The sequence below is a fragment of the Zeus faber genome (assembly GCF_960531495.2).
Source record: "Zeus faber genome assembly, chromosome: 7".
Lineage (NCBI taxonomy): Eukaryota > Metazoa > Chordata > Actinopteri > Zeiformes > Zeidae > Zeus > Zeus faber.
Genome location: NC_137203.1, coordinates 17105806 through 17116927, shown reverse-complemented (window position 1 = coordinate 17116927; position 11122 = coordinate 17105806). Strand labels below are relative to the sequence as shown.

General features: G+C 44.6%; 1 protein-coding gene across 2 annotated transcripts in view; it reads left to right on the top strand.

Annotated features, from left to right (window-relative positions):
• Positions 1-1681: 1681 nt before the first annotated feature.
• The window catches only part of coro1ca (coronin, actin binding protein, 1Ca), a 40988-nt gene continuing 31547 nt past the window's right edge, over positions 1682-11122 (top strand). The window contains exon 1 of one of the 2 annotated variants that reach the window (XM_080003559.1): positions 1682-1799. In XM_080003559.1, coding sequence (XP_079859685.1) covers positions 1727-1799 — 73 coding nt within the window. In that variant the 5' untranslated portion in view covers positions 1682-1726. Of the gene's footprint in view, positions 1800-3032; positions 3135-11122 lie in introns of those variants that run through there. The other variant, XM_080003560.1, reaches the window with a different exon arrangement.

Below are 11122 nucleotides of genomic sequence, written 5' to 3'. Positions count from 1 at the left end.
GTCGGACAATAGCCAGAATCCAAAGAGAGGTTCAAGAAGTGAGGAGAGGGCCAGCACATACAGGCAGCTCCATCAAATGAAGAGAGAGAGGAGAAGTGAGGAGGAGCCCGACACCGCCTCAAAAACCAAGATGGAGTACCAGGCCACGGAAAGACATCGGGAGAGCCGAAAGGAAAACTTCTCACCTGGATTTTCCGAGGACAAGTCCGGCCCTGCCTTTGGAGAAACCCCGAGGGAGATGAGCACCGGTGCGGATCAGACAGGGAATAATAATGATCTGCACTGTAGAGGCTCAGCTGAGTTGTTTTCGCCCGTTCGGCAAGACCAGGATGAAATCACAAGAGCGGAAGACAAAGAGGATGATGTTATGCACTATATTGATACAGTGGGCCATTTGAGCAAGATGGAGGAAGTGCCCACAGTTCAACGCCGACCTCCTTCGAACAGTAAAGAAAGTGGTTCTCTATTAGCCGAGAGCAACACTCTTTCCTGTGGTAATCCAACAGAGGGAATATGTGTTGAGAATATAGGGGAAGGGCAGACACATGTTAAAGACAGAAAATATATGGATGAGATAAAGCTGATTGCCAAAGATGATGATACCATAAAACCACAACCCACCAATGCTGAGATTGCAACAGCAGAAAGAGGGAGTACTGCCACGGAATCTCCGCGTTACATTCCGGACCACGACGATGAAAGACCTTTGCGTGGTACTGAGTGCAACGCAAACTCAAAGAAATCACTTTGTTCCGCGTCGAGTGCGGGCTCCGGTGAATCTAAATCCATTTTGGAGAAGCTGCTGAGCAGAGACAGAAAGGAGGCAACGCCCGGACTGTCAGAGATCAAGGAGGTGGACGTAGGAGACGAGCCCAGCGGGGACGCTCCAGGCGGGAGGGACGCCAAGAAAGACCCCGACTCACAGGAGGTGGATGCAGAGGACGAAGAAATGAAAGACGAAAAGGACGCTCCGAGGATCGATCGGTCGATTCCAAACTCGGCTTCGTCACTTAAGGACGCCAACAGAACGACTCGACCTCCCGCCGATTTAACGGAGAACCCCCGTGATGTAAACCTCGCCAAGGGCGCTGTCCACCATCAAAACCCGATGACACGGGAGGCCGGAGATACTGGAGCCAGGAGTGAGCCGGCGCTCCCCAAAGCACATCCACACGGCGCTCATTTCCGGCATTCCGATCACGTCGCCAAAACGGCGGAGGTCCCGCGCCGACAGGGGGTCGACTTGGTGCCAAATAAAGACGCCTCCAAAAGCATGTCCTCCAAAGAGATGGAGTCTACCGCTCCTGATAATAGTGGACCTCAGGAAGCGAGCGCTGCTTCCGAATCCCAGATCACGGAGGCCAAGCGTCCGCCGGGATGCTCCGGCGGCGACGCCACGGTGTACCCCCAATTACTGAGTGACGAGAGATCGGTCCCCATGACAGGAACCCAGCCGCGACTTACAACTGATGGGGCAAAGGATGGGAAGCAGCGGTCCGAAAATGTGACTCTCCGCAAAGAAAGCACGTCGACAGATCCAAAGTCCGGCCCGGACCGGGAGGAGGGCGACGCGTCTCGGCCCGGTCCCAAGCCCCGGCCCGTTTCCGAACTCATAAAAGAGACGATCCAGCTGCACGGGAAGCTGAAGCAGCAGGGCCGTCCCAAGTCGTGCGAGGTCAAGCTCGACGCGCCCGCCGAGCAAGGCCACCCCATAAAGGTGGCGCAGATGAAGGCGGCCTTCGACTCCGCTCAGAAGTCCCCGGATAAGGCGCTGGAGAGGAAGCCGTCGGTGAGAAAAGGTAGGAAACAAACAAGAGGCAGGACGTCCAGGCCCAAGAAAGTCCTCCCCGGCGTTTAGAGTCAGCCGTCTGGGTTTTTCTTTTTATTTTAATTTTTTTGCTAATGATCACATCCCAGAGCTCCGGGTAATGAGTGAAATCAGGAATCAGGACTTTTTCTTTTCTGAACATGGAATTTTCCACCTCTGGAAAAAAAAAAAAGACAAAACAAAAAAAACAAAACTAAGGATGATGCTCTACAGCTATTTACATAACCCCCCCCCCCTCTTTCATTTGCAAAATACTGCCATCTTGTGGTGTCCTAATAATTCCTACATGGTACATTTTGTTCTCATGGAGATCATTCAATCGTCCTAAAATGTCAGAGGACATTTGGGGAAAACGAGAAACAACATTTTCCATTAGGTCCTGAGCTGTACGGCTGCGTCTCAATGTTCTATTGCCTTTGCAGCTGACATCCCATGAGGCTGTTTAGACAGTTATACTCATATATAGGCGTAGGTGTAATGTGTATAAATCCCACCGGTCTCACTTAATCAGTGTCACACACATGTCACTTCACCGCTCCCCTCCCCGTGCATTGCTCCACGGTGCTATGTGACGCAGTGGCCCCCGTTCCAGACGCGCAGCCCGGGGGCCGTGGAGGTCCTCCGCCCTCATCCGGGGCTTTGGGCCGTCGGTGGCCGTCGTTGCCGCTCGTGCCGCGTTCCTCGGAGACTCGGAAATCGTTCATTTCGACTGGGCGGCTCTCGCCTCCCGGCTAATGCGTCCCGTTGCCGGCGGAAAACGTGGACGATCCGCCGCAAAGACCAATGTTGTGGATTCAACAAACACACGCACAGGAGAGACATACACAGAGTAGTTGAGCTCGGAGTTCGATAATGTTTTGAAATCATAATAATAATTTAAAAAAAAACAACAACAACAACAACATGCAAACATGTGGTTGACGGTGTGTGCCGCCATGTTGATGAAACGTCAGGTCTGCCAACCCCCGAAATCCAGACTTAGTGCCCCGACTTACAATAAACGCCCGTGGCTTTGCACTTTTCCCAGGCAGGAGCGTGGATCTTCCGAGTTCCGGAACGCGGCATAGCGTTGCTCAGCCCAAAAGCCGTAGCAGGGGCGGCGGTGTTGGTTGGTGGGCGGGGTTACGTGCCGCGGGGCGGGGCTACGGGCCGTGGGAGGGCGGGGCAGCCGCACAGTGACAGGGGAGAAAGACACTCACGGGCCAGTTGTCATTAGCGGCTCCGACCAGGGTGGGACCATTGGACAAGCGTCGGACTGTGCTGTGTTAGTCGGCTGTTGAGCGTACTTTTATTTGGATCCTAGAAGGTAAGGGTCCGGGCCCGCCGACCCGGGGAGCGCGTGGGTGGGGCTCGCCGAGCGAAATGTCCGCGTTGCGCCGCGGCTCGGGGAAACTTCTCGCCGAGCAGAAGCCGCGGATGGAGGCGGTGCGGGCGGTGCAGCCGCGCCCAGGCCCGTGGCACAATGTGGTCCACCGAATAATGGTTCCGGTCAGATGGAAACCCGAGCGGTTGAGCGTAATTACGACACGAGTGCCCGTGTTTTATTCTTTTTTTTTAATTTTATTTTTCACGCCCGACGATGGGGCGCGTAAAGCCGCACTACGCTTTATTTTTTTTATTTTTTTTTCAATCCAGATGTTGGATTTGGGAATGATTCTGCTTAAAACCGACAGTGAAGCGTTTTAAAAATGTTTTATTTCTCAGGTTAGCTTCACTCGTCTGCGCATACACCTATTGACCCGCAGCGTTTACACTTTTCTGTTTTCCGTCAGGTTTTATTGTTGACGTTTTGTTTTCGATGTTGGCGTTTTTGTTCCCCGTGTCCACGGAGCCCTGCGAAATCGGATCGAAAGACAGGTTCGGGTGTATTCCTGCGGTGGGGCTGCGGGGCACAGCGTTAGCGCGGGCCGCCGATGGCCGTCAGTAGTAATCACCTCGCAAAATGAGCGTAAATATGAATCCACTACATCACAGTTAACTAAGTGGTGGTGGGGGGGGGGGGGCATGCGGAAATAACAGCAGTGGAACACCACCCCATGCCTCATTGACGTTCTCATTTTTGGCTATGCATGGCAGTTAATCGGGGGGTTGGAGTGTGGGTGGGTGGGTGGTGTGCCGCTCAAACTGGCACGTTGCAAAGGCTGGAAATCGAGTAGCGCTCGATGCAGTAAAGAGTGGCAACAGCTCCATACATGGTTCTCGGCGCTGCATTGTGACCCAACATAGTGACCCCTGTTATGATGCCACCACTCAGGCTCATGTGTGAAGTTATGGCTGATTTCTAATTGCCTTGATGGTTAATATACCAAAGGGGAAAGTCAAATTTGTACTTTTTTTTTTTTTTTTTTTTTTTGCCCTTTCTAGAACTAGTTTAATCCATCATTTGAAATGTTAACATCAGCTTCGGAGCTGCGGAGGTTTCTTCGCTCAGTGTTCTTGCGGGACGGAGGTGAAGGCTGACTGACTCACACATCAGCCGTTCCATCGCCGTGCTGGAGCTTGTTGTCCACCCAGGATGCAAAAGAGTTGCCTGCCTTTATATGGCTGTGTAGAGAGAGGAAACGGGCCGGGAAGCGGAGGGGAATTAAGCATGGGATGCCACAATGAGAGTTGCATGTTCTTCGCAGTGGACTCTGTTGTGCCTAAAGACGTAATTGAAATGACGCGGGTCATTTGTAAATCCCCGAGCAAAGGAATCGCATTTGAACATTGTAGCTCTAAGTCAAGATGCTCCTGCCTTTGCTGGTGCAGTTGTATGGTTTTACATTCATTTTTGAGGTTTTTGTTGTTGTTCTATATTTTGCCTCAGTATTGAAATTGTAAGTAGCCTGACCATTAAGTAATGTTGTAGTGGTCATGGTATTGGCTGATCAGAGGACGGGAATATTCTGCCTGTATTTTGAACTTGATTCCTTTATTCAAATATTGACCTTCCTCCACACGGATCGGGTTATTACCCAGCACGATGGCTATCAAAGTCAAAATCTCACAGTGAAGGCTTTATTGTAAATTAAAAAAAAAACATACATATTTAATTTAGATTGAGTTGCATCAAATAAGGAGTCACCAATTTCCTTTTTTGGGGGACAGAGTACTGTGTTTGTGCTTAGGACTTATCTGACCACCTGCTCATCATTTGTGGGTGAGAAGAACCATGTACCACCGAAGTAGACTTCACTATAGTTCAATAATTCTACTGTGAGAACCATTAGTACCACCAGTCATATAGATATAGATATATCTATCAGTCTCTTTTTCTTCCATTTATTTTTCCCAGCCTTGGTCCATACCATCTGGATAAATGGAGCAGGGGCTGTAGCATTACTCACTGGGGGAAGGGAGGCCAACTGACCAGGAAAAGGACTTGCTTATTTTCAAAATTTTGAAATGCCATCGTTGAAGGTGACAATGTACATATACATACAACATAAGATTGGTTTAATAATAACAATAGGTGTTGTTGTTGTTGATGATGATAATAATAATAGTAATATTATTATTATTATTATTATTAATAATAATAATAATAATAATTATTATTTATTTATTTATTTAACCAGAATGAGGAACCTATAAATAATAAAGTAATCCACATACACAGAAAAAATAAGTTTCTCATTCTGTATGTAGTTTTATAGTATTTGTGAGTTTCTTTTTGTGCCATATCCAATATATCCCATGTTTTAGATGGGTGTAGGGGGGCTTTACCTAACTTGCATAATTGGTTTTGGTGGTTGGTTCTGTCTACACATTGGCTTAGCTCTGATGTTAGCCCAACATCTATAAAGCTCATATTCCCTCCAAAGTGCAAAAGAACTCAACAACATTCCAGAACACAGTCGCATGCTACGTTGTGTCTTTAAACATATTCTCCGATGAGCACATGGTCGCTCAGGGGCAGAGAGAGGTGAAAAAAACAGCACCTTATCTCATTGTTGCAAAAAGCACTGGAATGTGGCTGGAATCTGATTACAATGGTGGTTCGTGGCCTTGGTTACAGGAAGGGGATTTAGGTGGCGTCTCATGCGTTCTTGGTGACAAAAGGCAAATCGCCGCTGGTGTATGGAGGGCATTGAGGCGTCAGCGCTGGGACGGGCAGGGAATCATGGCGCAACATCGGCAACAGACTGTGGCGGGGGGGAGAAGCTGTTTTTCCACAAGTTGCTGTTATGTCTATGTAATAAGGTGTGGGCTTACTATTAACAGATGTCTATTAATGAGTATGGCTGTTTATTTTCCTAATGTTGAGATTAGAAGAAACCACAATCAGTCCGGTTGGCCAAGTCTTTTTGAGGAAACTGTGACTCCACCGCAAAGAACACACAAGACTATTTGGAAAATCACTTGAAAGTAGACTTCAAATTGTGCGCTTTCAAATTGCCAGCTACTGTGCAACATTCCATGTGGTGGGTCAACTTTACCTCTAGTTGTGAGGTCACAGCCTCGCCCAGCATCTTTAGCCTGTGGGAGGACTGATGGCTTTTGCTACCAAGTGAGGATCCTCCTGTTTCGAGGAAGCAGACATAATATTCCTACAAAACGCTCTTTGTTCAACAGTGTAAATCATCCTTGTCCTCAGGGGAAAGTATCTGTTGAATAAACAATTAAAAAAAGTTTGGGCCTGTAAGTTTTGGCCTGTTAAAGGGTCAGGCCAGCGTCGTTTTTAACTTTCGTATTGTCAACACAGGTCAAAACCGATGGTACGTTTCTCCTGCAAACAAGAATGTGGATCTCCCTCGTAACTCACCAGATATCGCTCCATATCATGAAAGTCATATCTCATATCTCTATTGTTTGTGTGGAAAACCTGTTAATGCAAACCAGATTCTATGCCTTCTGCATCATAGTTCATCATAGTTCATCATGACAGACATACTTTTTCATGAAACAAGGAGATGCTACCCTGAAAACTCTCACTCATGCATGTGCTGTACAGAAAAACAGTGTAGATCCACCACGTCTGATTTTTTTGAGTTTGAGTGTCAGTTATGTCTTCAAACTCGGCATATTGATCAGCATCTGACCCAGACATTGGGTTGAATTGTATAAAGAATGATGGAACTTGGTATACATTACCAAGTATAGTATACACTACCCAGCATTGTGGGTTTGGTCTTTTCACAAGCTATTTTCACTGTAATAAAATATAAAATTACTACCCTGGGAAATGTAAAAGCTTACTCCATGTAATTTGTTATTAAGTAGATTCTAGTCTAGGCTCTCCTTTCCTCCTAGGGAAAATATGGGTAATACTAGCTCACCAGCTCTTTTTTTTTTTAAATAATTGATGTAAGCAAAATACAAAGGAAATGGAGACTACCATCTATAATAGTTATATAAACTCCCTTTTTGGTTGTAATGGCTCAACTATGTGGGTCCATGTTTCCACCCTCCTCAGTACATGACCCGTTTTGTTGTGAGGATTTTATATTTAATGCAACGTTTATTTTACTCAGTGGGTAAATGATGAAACGAGGCCTCTGACGAGAATAATTTCCTGGATATGAATAAGCTGTAGATGTTAAGATATAGCCACAAACAATTTGACCAAAATCCAAGATGCAAATTGTTAATTGAATCTTCTAGGAAAATGTGTTCCACATAGATGTCACAGCCTGGTTTCTAAAATGTACTTTCAGCTCCTTTGCTATAGCTGCTGTGATTTCAGTGTGTTTCGAATTCAGGATAACAGCTTAAGCAAACTTTGACTTTTCTCCTCTGAAGTGAAGGCACCAGATTAATCCAATAGTCAAGCTTTGCTCCACTGCATATGTATGGATGCATGGGTTTGTTTAGGTGCCATTGTGTTTAACCTCCTTCCCCGTGACACATTTCCAGGGTGTGGCAGTAATATCGCTGCGTCTCAGCCCTCTCATTGATAAACAAGTTTGAGTACAAAACGCCATTGACAAGATGGGACAGCCCAAGGGGAATGCATGAAGACTGCCATATATGGAAAGAATACCATGCAGCCTGACTGTCTCTTGTATTTAATAATTGACTTGGATCATCTGCCTATGCACATGAAAACATCTTTGTTTATGGGTTGTCTTACAACAGCCCATAAACAAAGATGGATTGCCTTTTTGTTTGCTGTTGTACTGAAAAGAGGAGAAGGACATCTAGTGCTGCGAGCCAACGCATACATTTCACACCAAATAATGAATGATCCCAATAAGATTTAGTCCAAAAATCTGAGAATTCTTTATTTTCACAACACCATTTATTCATTATGTTCAACAAAATCCCCTTTAAGCCTGGAAACACATCTGCCTTCTGTAAACTTGTCTGCTTTCCTCTTGTTTGTTTTGTCATTTTAGGACTCAAGATCGCAGAGCTTGTAATATTTTCTGACCGATTTGTCCTTAAAAAAATAAAAAATAAAAGCAGACACAATTTACCAGGAAAGAGGCTTTAGTTTTCAAAACTCCAAATCAGCTGCAGAAGACAGTAAACGCCATTGTCCTGGCACTCCAGCGGCTTTTAATGGTCAGCAACCAATACCATTCAAAGGAGAGTTTAACCAGATATCACGTTGTTCAAGTCGTACAACGGAGTTAAAATTTTCCTAAAATACCAAAATAGCATTGACGTATTCTAAAGACCATTTTTATAATGACATTAATTGAAGCAGTGATCTCTATGACGGCAGAGCTTGGAAAGTGTCCACTGGGGCGGAGTGTCACAGACTGTGGGTGACTGATCTGTCCTGCAGGCCACATGGTGTTGACTACAGCTCGGCTGTGAGAGAAACGGACAAAAATATCCTTCTTGTACTCGAGGCAGCGTTAGAGATTTCATTCCATCTCAGTCGCAACTTTATTTAATAAATTATTTTGTTTTCTCTTTCCCCTCCGTGGCTGTCGTGCGGTCTTGTCACAAAAAAACAATTTCCCTTACTTTAAAGTGGACCTATTATGCTCCTTTTCAACAAGCTAATACAGTTCTCTGAAGTCCCCAAAACAGGATGTTTTGTTTTTTTATTTTATTTTTTGGGGGGTTTTTTTACGCTGAAAATTCCACTCACATTATTTATCCTAGCCAGTAAATGCCTGTAAAACCATCACACGCAGATAATTTGTTTCATTCAATTACTAAGCGTCAGAAAATAAAATAAAAAGAACTACATCTACAATAAAAACACACTATTTTTATACGTTTTGTTTGGAAAAACGCCAAGCGAATATTACACCGCAGCCTACAGTCTACCTACTGCATAACATAACATAACATATCATAACACAGCGGAACTATTTTTTTAAATGCATTCATTTCCCTCGTCTGCAGTTTTGTCACAGACAGTTGGTATTTATTCTAGGGATGCACCGATTTTTTGGCCGCACATCAGTATCGGCCAATATTTGCCTTGATGACCACCATGTGCTTCCTCGCTACAAGCACCATGCAGCCTCCGTGCAACTAATAAATAGAAAAAACAACTTTTTTATCAATCCACGGTTTTTGTTTTAGCCATTTATCGTCACTGCAACTCAAAACTCCAGCAGCCGCAGCAGACATGTGCAGTAAAGTTGACTTCATGCTTTCTCCATGTCTGTAAGGAAGCTGCGTAACAAAAAGTTTGAATTAGAGCCCAACCAACGTATGCGTATATGCGCAACGTATTTTACTTTTTTGACCACATTGGGATCTGGAGTTATGCAGCTGATGTGTCCTGATTTTCAAATAAGTACAATAAACGAAAAAATACTGATTATATATCCTGTACTTGTCTATTTGACACTACTTTTAAGTTACTCACCAAAGTAAGCGCAGAAGTCTGACTAGGCATTATAAATCCATCCTTTTTTAATGTTTACACTTGTGTTTAGACAAGGACACGGGTCTCAACAGGAAGCGATGCTTCGTTAATAGGCAAACTCTGAAAACTAAATTGATTCTGAAGGGATGTTCGCTGGAATTCGGGGGGGGGGGGATACAAAAATAAGAATTTGATTTGAATATCATCTTTTACTTTTTTTTTTTTATCCATCAAACAGTTCTTTCTGTGGTTTATGTTTATTTGTTTGCTTGTAAGTCAAATGTTTTCAAATATAGAAACTTAAATAAAATCCGATGTTCAAATAGATTTTGCACTTGTTTACAAAATATTGGTCAAATCATCAGTAATCTGTGGGCTAGGACTCTCCAAACCTGACCCAAAAATCTGGCATCGGTCGGGCTCCATTTAAAATATTTGAACTTTAATTATTGATTTGATTATCTTAACTTTATTGCTTTTCTAATTGCTTTTATATTTACATTTAATTACATTTAATTTATGTTTCACAAAAATAAAAATTACCGGGCTGTGTAGGTACTGAAAAATTATTCTCATTGAGTAGGTAGTTGTATAGCAGGCTAAAAGGGCTTTTGAAACAGTTTGTTTAAAAAAAAAAAAAAAGTTATATTAAAGGTTGTTTCATAGATTTGTATGGTAGGACAAATCTGAACAGCGTGTTGGATCACATGATTTCTGACCGAGGCACAAAAACTGGGGGGGGGGGGGGGGGCAACAACTGACTGGGTTGTCTTATTTCACAGTTTGTGTATTAGTAGGCCCATCAGAAACCCAAATGTACTGTATGAGCACAGGCAGAAGTCAGTTTTTCACAATCGGTCCCCTTTTAACAGAAGACAGCACTTTGCACTGCTCTGCTCTTGTTAGAGATAATAGTCCAAGCAGTTAAAGGATGAATGATTTCTTGTTTTACTTGATCACTTCACATTTTTGAGTAGTCTTTTCCTTGTGTTATCAGAGAGAGACTGTGGCTTTTTTTGTTGACGTCACGTCCAGTGTGTGTGTGACGGTATTGCTCTGGAGTCAACCCGATTATACCACACAAGCTAATGATTCACGCAGCCAAAGCTACAGATGAATGCCCAAACCAAACTTACTACAACTGCAGTTTGTCACTGTAATGTATCACAAGGCTTTCAGTGTACAGTGGCATGGTATATTGAATCGCAACCTGTACTGTGACGCATATCACATCGCCAGATTTTTTTTCTGACCCGAACCCCTCTCGGCGACGGCGATATCAGGCTGGACGAACATAATCGCGCCGTTCCAGGGCTAGTACGCCGCAGAAACTCAAAAGGTTTGCCAGTGAGGCCGACGTTTCCGCCTTCAGAACGTCCGCGCAGAGGGAGCTGTGGAATGTAGAGAAGGATGCTTAAACTATGTCACACTGGCCCATTTCCTGCATGTCATTTCCTCAGGCTGCGAGCCGCGGCCTATCAGTGAGCGACAGACACATGGCGTGATCCTCACTGCTCCTCTTTCTGTCCCTCCAT